Source organism: Balaenoptera acutorostrata, chromosome 17 (assembly GCF_949987535.1).
Source record: "Balaenoptera acutorostrata chromosome 17, mBalAcu1.1, whole genome shotgun sequence".
Classification (NCBI taxonomy): domain Eukaryota; kingdom Metazoa; phylum Chordata; class Mammalia; order Artiodactyla; family Balaenopteridae; genus Balaenoptera; species Balaenoptera acutorostrata.
Genome location: NC_080080.1, coordinates 29,715,873 through 29,735,085, shown reverse-complemented (window position 1 = coordinate 29,735,085; position 19,213 = coordinate 29,715,873). Strand labels below are relative to the sequence as shown.

General features: G+C 37.4%; 1 protein-coding gene across 2 annotated transcripts in view; it reads right to left on the bottom strand.

The window, feature by feature from the left end:
• Window positions 1-284: 284 nt before the first annotated feature.
• RSPO2 (R-spondin 2) overlaps window positions 285-19,213 on the bottom strand; it is a 167,463-nt gene continuing 148,534 nt past the window's right edge. For both annotated transcript variants that reach the window (XM_007188773.2, XM_007188774.2), the window contains one exon: window positions 285-456. In XM_007188773.2, the coding sequence (XP_007188835.2) occupies window positions 344-456 (113 nt within the window). In that variant the 3' untranslated portion in view covers window positions 285-343. The remainder of the gene's footprint in view (window positions 457-19,213) is intronic.

Genomic DNA, 19,213 nt, shown 5'->3' with positions numbered 1-19,213 from the left:
CCTCACACCTCCTGCCCCCTCTGTGGGACCAGGGGCAGCTCTCTCTGGGGGCACCGGGAGCTGAGTCACATGCTGTACACTTACTCCTGCTGCCACTGCTGCAGGTCGCAAGCTCCCGCCTTCACAGTCTCCAGATGCAAATCAAAGCATAAATAACACAGAGACCACGCTCGTGGCTCCTCCTCTCACAATGTTACTGGGAACAGGTACTGGTCCGAGCAGCGCAAATGCAACCAACCCACCAGTGTCCGGGAGTGGAGAGTAGCTTTGTGCACTTTTGCAAAAACACCCCCTCAACCAAAAGAAAAAAAAAAAAACAACAAACGACCCTGTGTCTTTTATTTTACTGGTTAGCTCTGTCTGTAGCTAGGAAGACGCTGTGTTGCTCCTGAGCTCTTTCTATCAGCTTCTTCTTCTTCTTGTTCTTTCTCTCCTTTGCCTTTGGCACTCTCTTCCCTACAACAGGGGGAAGAGAAAGAAATGAAGACATGTCAGAAAAGGTTCTTTCTCTAGGAAAGAAAACACAAAACATTAAGAGTTTTATACAAAGCCCATCTGGAAAACATCACCTATGGAAAAAGCAGCCTCAAAGAGAAAATTGTTCACATTAATTTTGACGGAATAATAATAATTTACTAGATTGGATATGCTGTCTCAAACAGAGACTGATCTTCCTGTTACAGGGAACTGGCATATTTAAAAACCTCCCAGCGGCCTGATCAGTCTTGCAAATATCATTCTGCCACAAAAATTCCATGTATCCCCTCCTCCATTTAACAATGCTACCCTTTACTAGACATCTTTACATCTTTCTACTGCTCCATATGTCAGTGGGTCAAAAGAAAATAAGCATCTATCTATAGTAAATATACCAGAAGTTTCAAACGCCCCTCTCCCTGCCCCCACGGGAGAAGAAAACGTCTAGCTTTTAACATTATTCCCTCAGTGTTCTCCAAAGGCCAATAAATGAAATGACATATGTGGAGTACTTTATTTTCTATTAAAATTCATGAGGACATCATTTTTATGTGGCTTATGGCTTCTTATACAAATCTCCTAGGCAAGTTGGTCTTATTGAGAGCAAGAAAAATGCTTATTTCTGAAGAACTGATAGGTGTGTGTTTTACTACCAGAAAATCACACCCTGTTATCCTATTTCCCTCTTTGCCTTAGCCACTAGGAAGCACAGACCACAGCTAAATAGTTGAGGTTTTCCTCCATCAGGAGTTTTGGGATGCAGTTTTCCCTTTGCCTCTGCTGTATTTTACTTTTTCCATCTTGTGGTTACGGTTTCCAGTCTTTATAAGGTCTCAGCATTTCTTTGCAAGTATGTCTACGTAGGACTGTGAGAAAAAAGAATAAGGAATGTAGGCATTTGCTTTAGGTCCTTTGGGTTCTAAGCACATAGGAATCATGGGAGTTTTAGAACAGAAAAGAGCTTGAAAGTTCATCTGCATTAGAAGTTTGGTGCTGTACACCTTCAGGACAGGAAGGTTCTTCCTCACAGACTAGAAAGAATCCTCCCGTCAGCTCTTCTTCCTCCTCTAACTGTCCCTACTTCCAACTTCATCATGTAGTTCCACAAAACTTAAGCTGTCTCTTCCTGTGAGGTATAGCTATTAGACCCCGCAGTCATCAGTACCACAAATAGAACATTCCATTCTAATCCATGCTCTCCATCCTTCCCACACGTGAGAAACTCAATATCCCCAAGATGCTTTCATTACAGCGACATAGCTGGTCAGCTTTTCATTCCAGGCAATGGAGAAGTGGCTGATATAAGACATGGAAAAGAAATAGACCAGAGGTTAGGAAGATAGATATGAGCCATAGGAAACCAGAGTCATAGGAGATTAAAGGAGGCCACGAGATTTTTAAGTAAGGGAGGTGGTTCTCATTTCTGCTCTTTCTGATCGGAAAGGGTCTGTCTTGTTTGAGGATGGAAGAGTCTTACTTGTAAGACCCTAGATTCAATAAGTAAAACTTCGCTGAGTTCAACTTTTTATCACAAGAACAAAGATAAAGAATAACTTATTTTTAATAGGACACTACAGTAAAATAAGAATATAAGCATGCCTCATATTAAATTATGAAGGTCCTTGAAGTTAACTTCTGGTTCTCATTAAATTCTGGCATTAATGTTATAATGGCATTTTGCCAACTTAAAACGTAGTTAATCCTACCCAATGAAACTTTAGTCCAAGGCATCATTAGTCAAAGAAACTGTAAAGTTACAACTATTTAGTAACACTGTTTCTAATGATGAGACACACCTAATAAGGACAGAGAGATGAAATACTTAACATAAAATAGCATATTTAAAAAGAAGTTTCACTTATATAAGTTTTATGAGGAAGGTTTTCTTAGTTCTATATTTTCTCTCAAAAAACAACAAAAAAAATCCTTAGTTAAAAAAATTCATTGCTGACTACCATGTAAAACTTCAGTTTGTGTTTCATTTATTTAAAGGCTGGAGTTTCTTTTAGAAACAAAATAAAATTAAATGAAAAAATAATGCGAACATTCCTAGATTTTAAAATGTGTTAAGATAAAAATATACTGAATATATGTTATTTAAATAAAACCTTTCCCAATCACCATTTCAATTCTTTGTATAAATTATGTAGTTGAATGTTAGATGTGTACTCCTTCACTAACAGCAAATCTATGCTAAGTGACTACAAACTCTCATTTTCAAAGGTTAATTTCATGTCATTTACCTAATATCAATATATTATTCTGATGTAATTGTCAATATCAAGTAGTTTTTGTGTTTGCTGGCTGATAGAACATTGTGTGATAGAAGTTCCTCAATATTTGCATAAAGCAGTTCATATTGGGACAAAAAATTCAGAAATGCTTCTGAAAACTTATTTTATAGATTATATGATTATCCCATTGGCGATAAGTTTTATGGTACTGGTTCCAACTAGAGATGTTTTGGGAGACCTTATTACAACCCTAAAATTTCTCCTCAGATGTGTCTTTTAAATGACATCTCTGTGCTATTTGTTCACTGCTTGGTTTTGTTTTTGGTCAGCCCCACTTCTCACGTAGGATATATTGCAAATACCAAAGGCTTAAGACGATTAGCCAAGACTTGACCATGGATAGTTCTAAATTAACTGAAAATATTTTGTGGTCCATAGTAGGTTGTTTGGACTTTAAGCCAACTCAAAGTAGTAAAATATTAACACATAACCTAACATAGAGTATGAAAAGGGTCTTGCACACATTTTCTTCTGAACTCTACTAAGATTTTCAAATATAAGGAATTGGTAAGATTAAGGCTAACAGAAATATATATCCCTATTCTTATCTATATATGTGAAAATAAGTTATATTGGACATATAAGTGTGCTAATTTGTTTCCACTTAACTTCTTTACATCTGTGACTATGAAATTAGACTGAGAGAATGACTTGTGTACTTTCAGATTGTTCCACATTATCAACTACATTCACCCTGAGCATTTAAGGGAAAATATGATGCCAGTCACCCAAAGAGTAATTCAACTCATGGACTTAACTTTCTTACTTCTCAGTTCACAAGAGAAGACTTGGCAAATATACTGCTCAGGATGAGCAGAAAAGGTTTGAGTTTTATGAGATTGTCAGCCTTCAGCTATGTCCAACTCCAGTGAAAAATTCTTCATATCACTGTCCTGAGTACTTGAAGAATGCAGTGGCTATAAATTACTATTGGGAGAATCTCTTCAAGATCAGGCAGAATCTGATCTACAGAGCAAATCTTTACAGCACTGTTATATGAATGCAAGAAGATGACTGGCCCAGATATAACAGTTTTTAAGGAAAACAATGTGGTTTAATAGAGAAAGGTCCTCTCTGAGAGGAAGGAAACCTGGTAGGTAGGCAGTCTTGTAACTGAGATGTCTGGTAATACATTGTGGTTGTGACTCTCAGTTTCTACATTTATAGGATGAAGATGCTACAATTATCTTTCACTAGAAAGTCATGAGGCATCGTGTGAAAAAGTTGTGTTCCTAGGATGAAAAGATATGTAAACTATCATTAGCGAGACAAGATTATTATCAAAATGAACAAAGTTAGAAAGATGCTATCAAAGCCACACTCTAACCAACATAATGACATTGACTTGCACACATGTGGAAATGGTCCAACAGGATAACCTATCAACTCTTCTACAGGAAAAGGTGAACAGTCCCTTATGGAAATACTTGTAACATCCAGCTGTAGATTGCTGCTCTTAGAATCAGGAATAGGACAGATTATTTTGAACCAAGATATCAGGCAGACTTACAAATTACATGAAGCTGTGAAAATACTGACTCCACTGCCAGTCGGACATGAATTTCATTCTTTCATAAGCTCCCCAATTCAAGGAAGGTCTTCAAATGATTTTTTCCTCTCACTAGATTTAGGTAAGAGTCTTTTTATCATCAGAGCAATGGTTTTTGTACGTACATCAGTAAGGTACAAAGGCTGTCTAGGGTTTGCATTATGATTACTAAGTGCTTTGAGAAAGACTTCCTAATGGTAAATACAGTGAAAGAAAATTGAAGAATAAATTCAGTAGCTGTGACTGTTTAAAAAGATAAAAGCTTCTCTCTATATATACATACACAAACACACACACATACACACACACAAAACTGAGCAAAGTAAGCTACATCATGCAAATGTAATTAACTATAATTACCATTGTTATAGCCACAACTATGATGACAAGGCTAATCACCTGAAACGAGTACCAATTTTTACTAACTTTTAATGGTAAGTCTGTGATGCTGACTTGAAACCTGGGCTTCACTGTATTTATGAAATTCACCATGGAGACTTGGGAATCACCTCCACTCATCCTTCAAAGCAGCTAAAACTGAGGACAAGAAGTCTGTAACTACTAACTCGATGAATCTTGTCATACTTCAGAGGATGTGCTGGAAGCAAAACATAAGGTTGCTTCCACATCTAAAGCCACAAGGACTGAGATGTAGACAATAAATAGTAATTGGGTTATTTCTTTTTCTTGTATGAGCAACTTTAGTTTGCCCAAGAATGAGTAGCAATAGGGATTTATTTATTTAAGAGTGATTGATAATTCTCTGGAAAAATGCCAGCTGATTCCTAAAATACTTTAAAAGCTCAAAAAATAGACAAAAGACCTAAGTACAATTCATAAAGGAAATAAAATAGCTAATAAATATATTTAAAGAATCAAATCTCATAATTAAAACCTCCAACTAAGATGAGTTGCCACTGCAAAGATTCTTAAAAGTAAAAATATGTAAAAAGCTAGTGAGAAAATGGTAAGACAGGCATCAGGATGCATTATGAGAATATAAAATTGATACAGCCTTTTTGAAAAGCCATCTGGCAATGTATACAAAAGCATTAAAAATATTCCTAACTTTTGACTCAGATTTAGGAATCTATCCTAGGAAAATAACCTAAAGTTGAACAGAGATTTCTGCATAGAGATGTTTATTATCATTCTGGAAAAACTGTAAATTACCTGAATGTCTAACTATGATTTTTTATGACCTCTTCTTTTTATGATTACAGAAATAATAAAGTTTCTTTTCAGCTATGAATTGAAGTATTTTGTATTTTAAGGCCATGACAGTTAAATTTATTCCCAAGAGTACTACTATTACTTGTCCCTAAAACTTGTCATAAATGGGTATAAGAAAAAGCCTGTAATTCAAAAGCATTCCTACTGTGGTGGTAAGCAGGTTCTTTAGTGGAGGGATCAATCACAATTGCATCTAACACATGAAAGTGTAAGAACTACTAACCTAAATATTTTAGAAATTAAGAATGGATGTTGGCTCACAAAGCTTCTTGTATCTAGAAAGGTGTCCAAGGAGGCAAATACGATGAGCATGACTGGATCTACCCCTCTATATTCTACAGAATCCAAGATAAAAATCTTTCCACTGTTCATAATGGTTCAGAACAACATATTGATGGTTATTTATTTACATCAGCTGGAGAGTCAGAGACAGTGAGCTAGAACGAGTAAAGCAAATGAACCTATTTGGCTCCTTTACAGTAGAGTTCCTTAATTGGCATTTTAAGTAACATCTATCTGGTTTTTCAAAAATACACTCTACTGAAAACAGTTCACAGAGAGAGATCGTTGTCTTTTTAAAGGACTGGTAAATTGTTCAATAGTTGTTTGATGACTGTGATCAAATTTTCTTTGAGAAAAAAATAATCTAGAGACAAACCAATAAATGTCATAGTGTTGAAAAATAACAAGCCACCTACTAAGGAAACTTTACTGGACGTCTTGAATTTCAAGTCATAACTTGAAACTTCCAAGTGGTCACTTAGTCATTTCATCTTTATTAAAAAAAAAGAGCGTGTGCTTTCAAAATCTATACACAATTTGGAGATAGCTTACCAGTTAGCCTGTTCATCTTACAAGGCTATTGGTGGAGAGTGACAACCATCCAAAATAAAAAATAACTGACAAAATGGGCTTCTCTAAACATACAAACATGAAAATCATTCAGAATTCAGAATACTTACTACCTATGCAGATTTATACTAATTTGTAAGCTGTAATTCAATAAGCCGATTCTGACTGTGTGTTACTGTTCTTTTATCTGTAAAATTTTACCATATTTTTTGTTGCAAAAAGAAGAGTACAAAATGGCTTCCTTTCTCTTCGAGGCCTCTCTACTCAAAGACATTTTAGTAGGCATGAGGTCTGTTGCCTATTTTGCTGAAAGGAAGTCCCATTTGGTTTAAAAAATCTTGTTTCATTGTTCAAATTGATGAAAATGGAAGAGAAAAGCTAATCCTGAGGATGACCTGAACTTTTATGAATTAAGTGTATCACCACTAAGATTTGCACATGGTGTTTCAAAATTTCCTCATTGTATAGCTCTGGAGAAAATTATTGTTCTTTGGGTCTAAGATACAACTTCTATTACCAAGCCCTTACCAACCCATTTGAAGCAGTAAAGACTACAGAAAAGTAACCTGAATAATATCTAGGTTTGTTCCATACAACATTGATCACTCCAGTTGATTTGTTTAAGTTCTTAGAAATCTGGTACCTCAAACAGGAAAGAAAAAAATCAGTTTAGACAAGATTCCATGGAGTTTAAGATAGGTGAGAATAAACAAAAAGAGGTGGTTTCAAAAATGTCTCAAGTTCTTTTCATAACTACTTTAGGTTCACTGTCAAGGACAAAGAGTTTCAGAGTAGTGAAAACTAAAATCATCCTGTCCAAAATTTCATTTGTGTGAAAAAAGTAAATATATAACTCTACCACAAGGGGGCAATAATTCACTTTTACTGTAAGAGTATCTCTGGTTAAAAATATATATATACAGGGGAGCTTTTAGGCTCTAACTTCTTAAATACTTTCTTTTAACCCCAACTGAAGGTCTTCGTTTTTTCTTTTTAGCCAATGGTAAGCTCTGTAGTGGACTAAAGAATAGGTAGCAAGATCCAAATGCTGCACGAGGAAAAATGTAATTACATTTCTATTAAAAAGATGTTTGAAGGTAAAGGAGGCTAAGAGAAAAGAAAATAAAGATGAAATCTGCTATTCAAACAGTGATTTAGGGGAAAAAAGCATTATTCACAAACCCAGGTTCCCATTTTCTTACGGGGAAAGTTAACATAAACTACCTGCAAAGAACAGGTCCTTTTCTCTTAGGTCTCTTACCTATAAGAATAGAGTTGTAAATCTAAAAATGATCGTCATTATCTTCTGGTGCAGGGAGTGCACAGAGATTTAATATCAAGTACAAAAGCTGATTGTTAGGTGGTGACTCCTGAGCAAGGCTTCTGATCACGTTGGCTTCCCAGCCTCAGACAGTGGACCATGTTGGGGAGGGTGGAGAGACAGCATGTATACCCGACATTACTACCCTCTGCTCTAGTCCAACTCTGCTAAATGCTTTAGAAATGAAGCAAGCCAGGCACAGAGAAACCCGAGTGACCTATCCAAGTTCCTACAGCTAATTAGCAGCAGAGCTGGGCTTGGAACCAGGTCTCAATATTTCTCTCTTATATAATTTTACAGCTTTAAAAGTCCCTGGATAAGAACACAGCAATAGAGTTATTTTTCAAGAAAGACAAAAAAGTATTAGAAGATGGCTAATATTACTCTGACAGAGTTCTATGAGAAAAACCCATGGCCTCATCATAACTGAAAACCCATTATGAACTGTTAATACGGCATACGTGACAACTTATCTGTAACTTAGTGACTTTCTGTAAATATACACTGCATTGATTCATTGCTTATTCTTTTCCTTACCTTTTATCAAGATGCAATCTATAAAATTTCTTGGTGGGGTAAGTGGATTGGTGGACATTCCTGCTTTGGACCATGCACTGTAAGTGCTTCGTACACATTCTCATGTAATTGAACATCATCAAAAAATTTAAGCATTCAATCCATTCTCCTAGAATGTCATGCCGCTATGCACCCTGAATTTACTCAAAATAAATAAAATTTGCAGAAAACAATCAGGCTCATTTGCCACTCTTAAATTAAGTCAGAAAAAAAAATCAGGTTTTGCAGAGAAAATGATACTGATTTCATTTGATTAGGAGTGATGGGATAACCAGAGAAGAATTTCAAGTTGCTCCAAAGCTGACTTCATACTATAACGGAAGGTACCTTTTAAGATAATTCCATTTGAATAAGATGATTCAATCCCTTCATCTTGGGCTTCAATCAATAACCATTAACTAAATGAAAAAAAAAAGTCCAAGAAATGATATTTAGGACTATCATCATACGGCAAGCATTTATTTAATTTGGATTCAACACAATTTGGAACTTGAAGACATACTTACAAGCAATAAGAATGTAAGTAATGGTTTCTACATGGTAGCTACGTCAGAACGTGGGTTATCAGTCCAGCCTATGGCTCACCTAAGTGGCAGGCCTTACATGAGGACAGTCAACACAGGGTGACATGAGGGGATGCATGTTCCAGCCTCCATAACTGCATCCCCTCCTCTGTGCTCCTGTAGCACTTTGAACCTCCCTCACTAAAAAATTTACCACCTTTTATTGCAATTTTATGTGTGCTTATATTTCATGGCTACTGGTTTGTGAATAATTACAAATAATTAGCTACAATGTGATGCCAGTATGTGCCACAGAGCACTGGTTAGAGTCTTCCTAAAAATTAAGTTACAGATATTCACTCAAACTTATCTCAGTTAATATGGTGAGTTAGAGCAAAGATGTCTGGGCTAGATCCAAACGCTGAATGTGGTCAGGAACCAAAACCATAGGGTCTTTGTCATCCATCATCAAGAGAACTCTCTTGTTCTTCCTGGGCTCCACATGGCTTCTGCCCTCAACTCCAGCTTACACATGGTTTATGAAGGCAACCCTGGCCCTGAATAAACCCATGACCTCTCAGCTTACCTCCCTCTTATAATGGCCTCAACCTCTTTTGCCTTAATTGCATATTCCCAAGAGAAGAACTCAACATGCCTTTCTTCCCCCCTCAGTTAAACTACAGAGTCATGGATGCCTGGCCAGTCCATGGATAGGTCACTCCCAGGTCTAGCCTGGAGGGGTGGGAGAGTCACATGACACTGGACTAGGCAGGCATCTAGGATACATGGTTAAGTACATGGGTTTGGGGGTCAGACAGTCATAGATTCAAAGCAGAGCTCTGCCTCTCAGAAGCTAGTGATCTTGGATCAGTTACTTTTTCTAAGGCTTAGTTTTCTTATTTCTGAACTAAGAATATCAATGGTACCCACCTCAGCATTGCTGTAAAGGATAAAGAAAATGTGTGTCAAGTTTCAGATACTATACCTGGCACGTACATGCTAAATCAATTCTAGCACCATATGAGGTGCCTCGTGTGTATTATTTCTAATCCTTAAGACAGCCCGCAAGGTAAGCATTATTTTCACTTTGCCGATGAGGAAATAGGTTTAGAGAAGTTAAGTAAACAGCTCAGGATCACATAGCTCGGCAGTGATTCAAACCAACATCTGGCAGATTCTAAAACCTGTACTCTTTTCACTATACTCTTTGGATCCCTTGTGCCCAGCAAAACTTCTTTGATCTCATAATCATTTAAATGGCTGCTGAACAAACAAATTAATCAGTAAATACTAGGCTGGAGGCATCAAGATCCCCACCCAGTCCCCCAGCACATCAGGGTGCTCTTGGGCCATATTAGCTCCCCAGTGGGCCTGGCCTACAACCTCTACTTCTCATATTAATTATTCCTTGGGTTAAAGGCGTTCAAAGCCTCAGTTTCCTGGGGTCAAGCAACACATTTAGCGCAACTCAGTATCAACAGTGCGCCCGTGGTAAAACTCAAGGGAAGATGACATAGGATGTTTCTTTTTCAGCTGAGAGTTGGAAGAAGTTTGGACCTGTGGTTCCAAAAGCTAGTTTATGGGCCAGAGATAGTACAATCCTCCAGGGAGTTTTTTTCTTTTTTTAAATATAGGTTTCCTAGCCATACACTGACTCCTGAATGAAACCTTCAGAAGGGAAAATCCAGAATTTTTTTGCTAAGCTTCAGACATGATTCAGTGCAAAGTTAAGATACATTCAAGTCGAGAGCATAAAGCTGTGCTGAAAAGGGTGTGGGCAGGAGAGAGAAAGGACTTTGGAACAGGATAAAGAAAGGAGTGCTAGGCATCCCTTCAAAATAAATGTCTTCCTCCTTCCCAACTGAGCTGACAGGTAGCTTCCGAACTGTGAAATGAAGCAAGCCTCTTTGTGCCCGGACTCCCTTCCCTAGGTTCTCTTTGTGATGATGCCCCGAGAAAGCAGCAGAGATCAAGCTGCCTGTGTTGAGAGGAATGTACACACGAAGAAAGGGTCCCTTATCCTTTTGTTCAAGCTAGGTCACTCATGTTGTAGGTCACTCATGTTACAGCAGATTCATTTCTCCTGTGGTTATATTCCACAAACTTGCTTTACTCTAAAGAATCTCTCAATTCACTCAACAGGTTCTGTTTTGAAAGACAATCTACTTGGTTTGCAGAAATTCTAAAGAGTTGGACAGAAAAAAAAGAAAACAAGATTATAGTTGAAAAAAATTAAAATTATTATCAAATTTGGAGCTTCTGCCTTACTAGGATACAGATCTGGCACTTCAAAAATTGGAAAAACAAAAGAAGGACCCCTTAGACCAGGTGACGCAAATACCAGAGGTATTAAAATGTTATTGGTTGTATCACAGAAAGAAGGAAGCATATGACAAGTCTTTTTCCTTCTTTCAGAAAGATGCTAACTATGAGTTTCCTCCCTGTTATGAAATCATCATCATCATCATCATCATGCTGCTGCTGTTAGCTGTGTGCCAGGCACTAAGTGTTTTACATATGTCAACTCATTTCATACTAAAAATATTCCTATGAAATAGATATTCTCTTTGGTACCACTTTGCAGAAGAAGAACCAGAAGATCAGAGAGGAAAGGTGACCTAAGATGGCACAGCCAGTAAGTGGTAGAGTTTGGATTTGAACGCAGTCTCGTCCCAAAGCTTACACTCTTATCCATTATACTATACTTTCTCTCATCACCTTTGTGGTATAATAAATGTGATCTCCTTAGAGAGAGGAGAGGAAGAAGGAGTCAGTGTTACACTCTTCCCTTTAATCATAAACTCCCACAAACCCTATGAATAGGTCATTCAGTCAAAGGGTTGAACCACTAAATTCATAAAACGGAGGCTGGGACTATCATTGGTTTGTTACAAGACCAAGATGATCAAGGGCATATTTTCTTTGTTATTCTTGCAGAACAAGGAAAATAAACAAATATTTGCCAAAATAAATAGTCTCCATCTATAAGTAAAGACCAGACAAATGTTTTGGTCACTGTAGAATCTCTGTCAACCACCCAAGTAGTAGCAATGGATTTCAATTAGAGGAAAAATATTTTACAAGGTACTCTAAATAATATGTTCAACACACCTAATGATTATTAGAGACATCACATCTCTAAGGTTTCAAAAAGTCTGCAACCTTTGCTGGGTTTTCTTGAATCCTAATATCTTTGTGATTACCAGATATTAAAAGAGCAGAATGTAGCTAATAATTATTTTTTCCACAAACATCCTACTGTTTAATAAAATGAGTTTACTTCCCCCCAACTGGAAATGGTATTTCACTCTCCAGAAAAAGTACATAGACTGTTAAACATATAATATAAATTGAAATCAAAAGAAAGTACTAAACATCCATACACACACACACACACTCATATACATAATAAGTATCTGTAGTATTTCCCAAGCATTGCTCATGGTCATGTTTATATCACTATGTTCTAATCAGTTTTATTTGACTTAGGTGTTAAAGAAAAATGAGAAATGAAAAGTTTACATATAACATGAAAAAATTCTAAATGTAATGGAAATTATTTAAAATAAATCATCACTGAATCAGATATCCAAGAGGAGTCTTGCATTCCAAACTACTATAATTTCAGTAAAGACATCACCTGGAATTTGATAAGAAAAACTACATAAAAGAATATCAGTGAGCTATTACTATGTTATAGAATACATACTCTCACAGTCTGAGCAGGGCAGGTTCAAGGACCTGAGCTGAAACTTGACCTAAAAGCATCAACATAAAATGGTTATTTTAAAAAGGACTTTGAGGAAAGACTACAGAGAATGCTTTGCCAAGAAACAAAAAAAGATGTCAATGCTCACAGGATATGTGAAAAATTATCTTCTAAAATAGAACTGTTTTCTACCTTTCACTATGTTGCTAATCAAAAATACATACAATTACAGCTACAAAGCTATAATACAACCATAATAATTTCTTTATCTATTAGGGAAGTTAAAGACCGAGTTACTGAGAACAGATATGAAAAGCTTTTCTGCTTTATCAGTTTTCAAAAATTAGGTAACCATTTTTCTGACAATAGCTTAATTAGAACTCAGTTGGAAAACAAGGAATGAATTAAGAAACTTCTGGAAATCGATTCCAATCAGTTTGATTCTAATACAAAACAAAAAAAATGTATGGGTGATAAATATAAGATTAATACTTATACTTTTATACTTTTTTGAAGGAATAAATATTTTTAAACTGCCTTAAATTAATGTTTCCAAGTCTTCTTATAGAAAAATTTAAAATTCCACCAAATAATGCCATCTAAATATTTTGTTAAAATCTAAATTGATTCTAACATAAATCAAGTCTTTTTTTGAAAGAGAACTGCAGATATATTTTAATGACTATTTAAACTTAAATTCTGGGTCACTGAAAGTTTCAGTAGCAATGAGGTAGACTATTCAAAATTACTGGAGACAATTTCTCTGAGGTGTGTGTGTGTGTGTATATTCATAAATGCATGTGTATCCAAAATATGTCTGCCTCCATAGACTATCTAGGCACATTAGTTGAGAGAACAGCTTACTTTCATGTAAATATATGTGTGTTTATCTTACAGCATAAAATTATATTCTTTAGGATTATGACCAACAAATTACAAGTTTCTTTTAAGATAAGACTAAAAAAAATCTGGGGAATTAAAAATTATAAACTCAAAAGGAGTAGCAAATTTGCTACAGTAAAAGTTTATGGTTTGGAGTCATCACTAATCAACGCTATTTTTCCGGTTCTGACAGAACATTTTGCACTGAACAGCAGAGTTTCTTTAAGCATCCAGTTTTTATGCCATAAAATACAGGAAAATGATTCCTATTAACTAAGAGCAGAGCATGACTTAAGATCTCTCCTCCAGTTCCTGTATTTATAAATAAAATATGGAAACAACCAAAAATCTGGACAAGAGGAAGTTGTGATGTGAGAGGAAAGAAGGGAGAGAGGAAGGAAAGAAAAGGAGGGAGACAGAAATGATTAATTATTATGGCTACCACTCAACTCAAATACAAGTTGGTCTAGGGGACCATTTTAGAAATATTTCCTCATTTAGAAATCAATCACTGATGTCACCCAAATGACAAAGAAACATTTTCATCATGATTGATAGAGTATGATTTTTGAAGGCTTACTATACTACTACTTGTTAGAGCTTATAAGCTGGTATAAAGATTGCTTTGTCGTAGGTCCTATCCTAAGGATTTCCATTACAAGAACACCAATGAGACTGAATCATAAAGAGGTTCTAAACACATGATCCTTTGGGGAAGTTGGCACGGGAGATGTTACAAAAACAAAATGGCAACATTTGGGTCATATGCCATTTTGTTCTAAGTATTAAAGAAATACTTAAAACGTAAAAAGGCAGTATAATGACTATAGTTACTAATACTGTAGTACATACTGGAAATTTGCTAAGAGTAGCTTTCGGTTGCTCTCATCCAACACACAAAAAGTAGCTATGTGAGAAGACATGTTAATTAGCTAAACTGCAGTAATCATTATGTAGATGTATATCAAATCATCATGTTGTACACGTGAAATATATACAATTCTTATTTAAAAACTAAAAGAAAAGAAAATGGCCATTTGATTTGGTCATTAGGCTGTCATCAGTGACCTTTAAGGCAGGAGTTCAGTGATGCTGAATGCAGAGACCAGGCGGGCCGGAGTAAGTCAGAGTTGAGGGAGGGAAGATGAGAGAGTGAAGGCTCCACTACACAGCACTGTTCTGAGAGAGACAGGAGGGGCAAGCAAGGGGTTCTTCAGGATGGGGAAATCTAAGGTTATTGAAGGCTGAGGAAGAGAAGCAAACAGAGGGTGGAGATGGTTTCTTCTATGGCTACAATGTGTCTGGCCACATTCACATTATCAAAGAGATAAAGAAAAAAGCAAGATAAGGGATTCTCTCCAGGCAAAACTGTATTAGCGACTTATCTGGTAATATTAGATTTGAGCAATCGAAACTAATTCCTGTGTTAATCGCTCTGTCTATGGAGTGCATGGAAATCCAGAGGCCACGGACATGTTTAATAACCTTCCTTGATTCCTAATTCCTTCCTCATACTGTCATTCCTAGGTCTCTTTACAAGAGAAAGCCAAAAAATTAATGGTCTTTCCAGCAGGAAAGAATTGAATAAATGTATTCTCTGTGCCAAACTGTGATAATAAAAAGTAAATAAATAAAGTTAAAGGAAAAAAAAAGTAATATTTGAGCATAAATCCTTTTCCAAATTCATTCCACATAACTCCACAAATTGCACATTATGTAAGTTGAGTACACTGATGAAATACCGTGGCTTTTCCATTGAGTAATAAATATTCCCTAATGCCAGCAAAATTTTATTTTATAGGTAGAAATTAGGTCAGTTCCCATTAAGGGTTATCTTAACGCATAATGTTATGCGGGTAAAGAGTTTTTTCCCTAAGTGCTACTCCTTGGGAATTTTATATACTATCAACTACGATTGGTATGTACCCATATATGTATACATTCAAAATTAAGTGCAACAAATTAAAATATGAAGTAGATGAAAAAAATAATGAAGTATTTACATATATGTCTGGTTTAAGTGTAAAGTAATACAACCCTTCTGAAAGGAGCTTTTCCCCTATGTTTTCTTCTAGGAATTTTACGGTCTCAAGTCCTACATTTCAGTCTTTAATCCATTTTCAGTTAATTTTTGGTGATGTAAGATAAGGGTTCAAATTCATTCTTTTGCATGTGGATATTTAGTTTTCCTAAAGCCATTTATTGAAGAGACTATCCTTTCCCCATTGAGTATTCTTGGCTTCCTTGTCAAATATTAGTTGACCAGATATGTGTGGGTTTATTTCTGGGCTTTTCTATTATGTTCCGTTGTTCTGTGTGTCTGCTTTTATGCCAATACCATACTGTTCTGATTGCTATAGCTTTGTAATATAGTTTGAAATCAGGAAGTGTGATGCCTCCAGCTTTGTTCTTTCTCAAGAATTGCTCTGGTTATTCTGGGGTCTTCTGTGGTTCCATATGAAAATTAGGATTGTTTTTCTATTTCTGTGAAAGATACTATTGGAATTTTTATAGAGATTACTCTGAATCCATAGATGGCTTTGGGTAGTATGAACATTTTAACAATATTAACTCTTCCAATCTCTGAACATGGGCTATCTTTCCATTTATTTGTGTCTTCTTCAATTTCTTTCATTAATATCTTGTATAGAACATTCACTTCCACAGTTAAATTTATTTCTAATTTTTTTTTACTGTTCTTAATGCTATTATAAATGGGATTATTTTATTTCTTTTTCCAATAGGTCATTGTTAGTGTACAGAAATGCAACTGATTTTTTGTATGTTGATTTTGTATCCTGAAACTTTACTAAATTTGTTTATAAGGTATAACAATTTTTCGGTGGAGTTTTAAATTTTTTCTGGGAACAAGATCATACCATCAGCAAACAGCCTATTTTACTTCTTCCCTTCCAATTTGGATGCCTTTTATTTCTTTTCCTTGCCTAATTGCTCTGGCTAGGAAGTCCAGTAATATATTGAACGGTAAGAGTAGGCACCCTCTCAACTGCATGGTCTTTGGTGAATGCTGCAGGGGCAAGGATGTCTTCAGAGGCCACAAGGGCTTTTGGGGTTCTCAGTGGTGACTCCCAGTTCAGACGTTAGGCACCAAGGCAGGCAGCAGTAGTGGCTGGAGCCAGTGGTGTGCACACACTCAGATTTAGGAAGCCAGCTGCAAGTAGCTGGGTAGTGGCAGGGGCCAGTTGCAAACACACACACACACTGGTGGGAGGCAGGGCAAGCAGTAAGGGCTAAGGCCAACTGCAGTGCACGGGAAGCTGTGAGGGTGCTGGCTGTCAGTGTGCACTACCGTGGCTGCTGGCTCTAATCTCTGGTGCACAGCAGTGGAGCCTGGCATCAGGAGTCAGGCTGGTAGCATATGGTATATAGCTGGAGCAGCTAGCTGCAGGTGAGCACAGTGGTACAGGCCAGTGATAGGAGACAGAGCTAGATCCAGACCCACAAGCAGCTGTGGGGGCCCTGGCTGTCAGCATACCCTCCTGTGGCTGCGTAGTCTCTCCAGTGATGGAGGTTGGGCCAGAGGCATGCAGCTGTGGCTTGCTGCAGATGAGCCCAGTGGTGCAGGCCAGTGACAGAAGACAGGGCCAGATCCAGGACCACAAGCAGCTGTGGAGGCCTTGGGTATCAGCATGCACTTCCATGGCTGTAAGACCTGGTCACAGGTGCACACATGGCAGTGGAGGTCAGATAAGCAGTGCACAGGTACACAGCTGGAGGGGTTAGCCCAGAGAGCACACACAGCAGCAAGGTCAGCTGGGGGGCTCTGGGCTGGTGTCTCATACTCATGCAGCCACAGAGGATCCTGGGCTTTTGCTGGGGTGGGAGGGACAGGGGAGTGGGGAGGGACTCAGGTGGCTGGTGTCAGCAAACATGAATACCGGGGGGCAAAAACCCAATGACATCGGTGGTGGCTGTGCTGGCCCTTGGTTTCTTCAGTAGTGAAAGCTGCTGTTTTCATCTGCAGGACAGGTCACTGGGAGCAGTGGCTTCTTTCACTGTGTATCTGACGCTGGAGCCCGTGCTCTTCTTCCTTGTTCCCACCCATCTTTATGGGTCATGTCTCAGGTTTTCTGGTCTCTGGTGGTGGTGACTGAAGTGGGTCCTTCATGTAATACTCCAAAAGGCTGGGGAAGCTGGTCACTCACCCCACTCTTCCTCTCCCTGTGAGGCAAACTCTTTCCAGCTGGGGAGTTTTCGTTGGGGCCAAGAATGCAGCCTTGGGGGATAGGATGATGGAGGTGAAAGGAAACGTTCTTCCTTCTCTTTTTGTGTGGTTATTCTCAGGTTTTTTTGTTCCACTGGGTTGCTGAAGTTTCTCAAGTGGATTCCAGAGCTCTCCCAGTGCTGTTTTTGTTTGTGGATAGCTATCTAATTATTGATTTTTGTGGAGGGATGGGGGCTGGGGATCTCCTACTCTGCTATCTTGGTGAAGTCAGAGATAATTCTCTACTTTATAAACTGAATGGTAGGGTACAGGGATGATTTTATCACTGTTCTTTAAACAGTAAATATAAATTACATGTGCTTTTTAGTAAGTATAATATTTCTTTAAAAAATACAAAATCACTGTAAAATATCCACTCCCAAAATAGAAAAACAACCCCCAGAAATAACCATAGTTAACCAAAGGTGTGTGTGTGTGTGTGTGTGTGTGTGTGTGTGTGTATATATATATATATACACACACACACACACACACACACACACATATACATACATCCTGTAAACAAAAGTGTTACTGTATCATAAATGCTAATCAACTACTTGGTTTCTTAAGATATTCTGCAATGTTTTTTCAAGAAATGAATACATTGGCATTATACTTTATAATTGTTGTATATTTAAGTATATTTCTGTCCTTTCAAAACAGTAATCCTCATTATCTGAATCTAATTCATTCCTGAAAACATGCTGGATGGCAAAATTTTGGATAATGGATGCCTGTCTTCCATTTCCAAAATGGAAAAAGTAATTTATTTCCAGCTTATGAAAATATCCCAACTAGTTTCCCAGAATATCACTAAAATCTTTGAAAACATCTACGTAATAATCCAACCAAGGCTTTCTGAATTAAAAAAGAAATTTAAATAACCTAATTACCTGTTTAATAAAATTCAATAAACTCTGATAGATGTGTTTGTGTTAACCAAGCAATGATACTGTATAGTACTGGAAGCTTTCTATATTGGGAAGTAAAGTGAGCAGTGAGAAACACTATAGTGGTGTGACCCCAAGATATCTGCCATCATTTTCTTCCTTACTTGTATGCGTATGCCACACTATATCCACAGGAGGGGTCTGTTCCTCCACTCCCTTTGAATCTGGACTGGCCTTAGCAGCTTGCATGACAGAGGTAATATTCTGGAACTTCTTTCATTAGAAGCATTGCATCTCCATTCTGGGTCCACCATCCTGTGAGGAAGCCCAAGCTGATCACGTGGAGAGGCTACGTGAATAGAGAGACAACAGCCAGCACCAACTGTTCCACCATGCCAGCCCAGGAGCCAAACGTGGGAGTAAGAAGCCTACAGATGGGTCCACCTTCAGCAGTCACTTGACACAACAGAATGAGTGCCCCCAAGTGAGACCCTCCCAGCCGCAACCTGTCCACTCTTGGATCCATGCAAAATGATAATGAAATTCTTGATTTTAAGCTACTAAATTTTGGAATGTTTGTTGCTAATTAATAGAGAAATGCAAATCAAAACTACAATGAGGTATCACCTCACACCAGTCAGAATGGCCGTCATCAAAAAATCCACAAACAGAGGGTGGAGTCAAGATGGTGTAATAGGA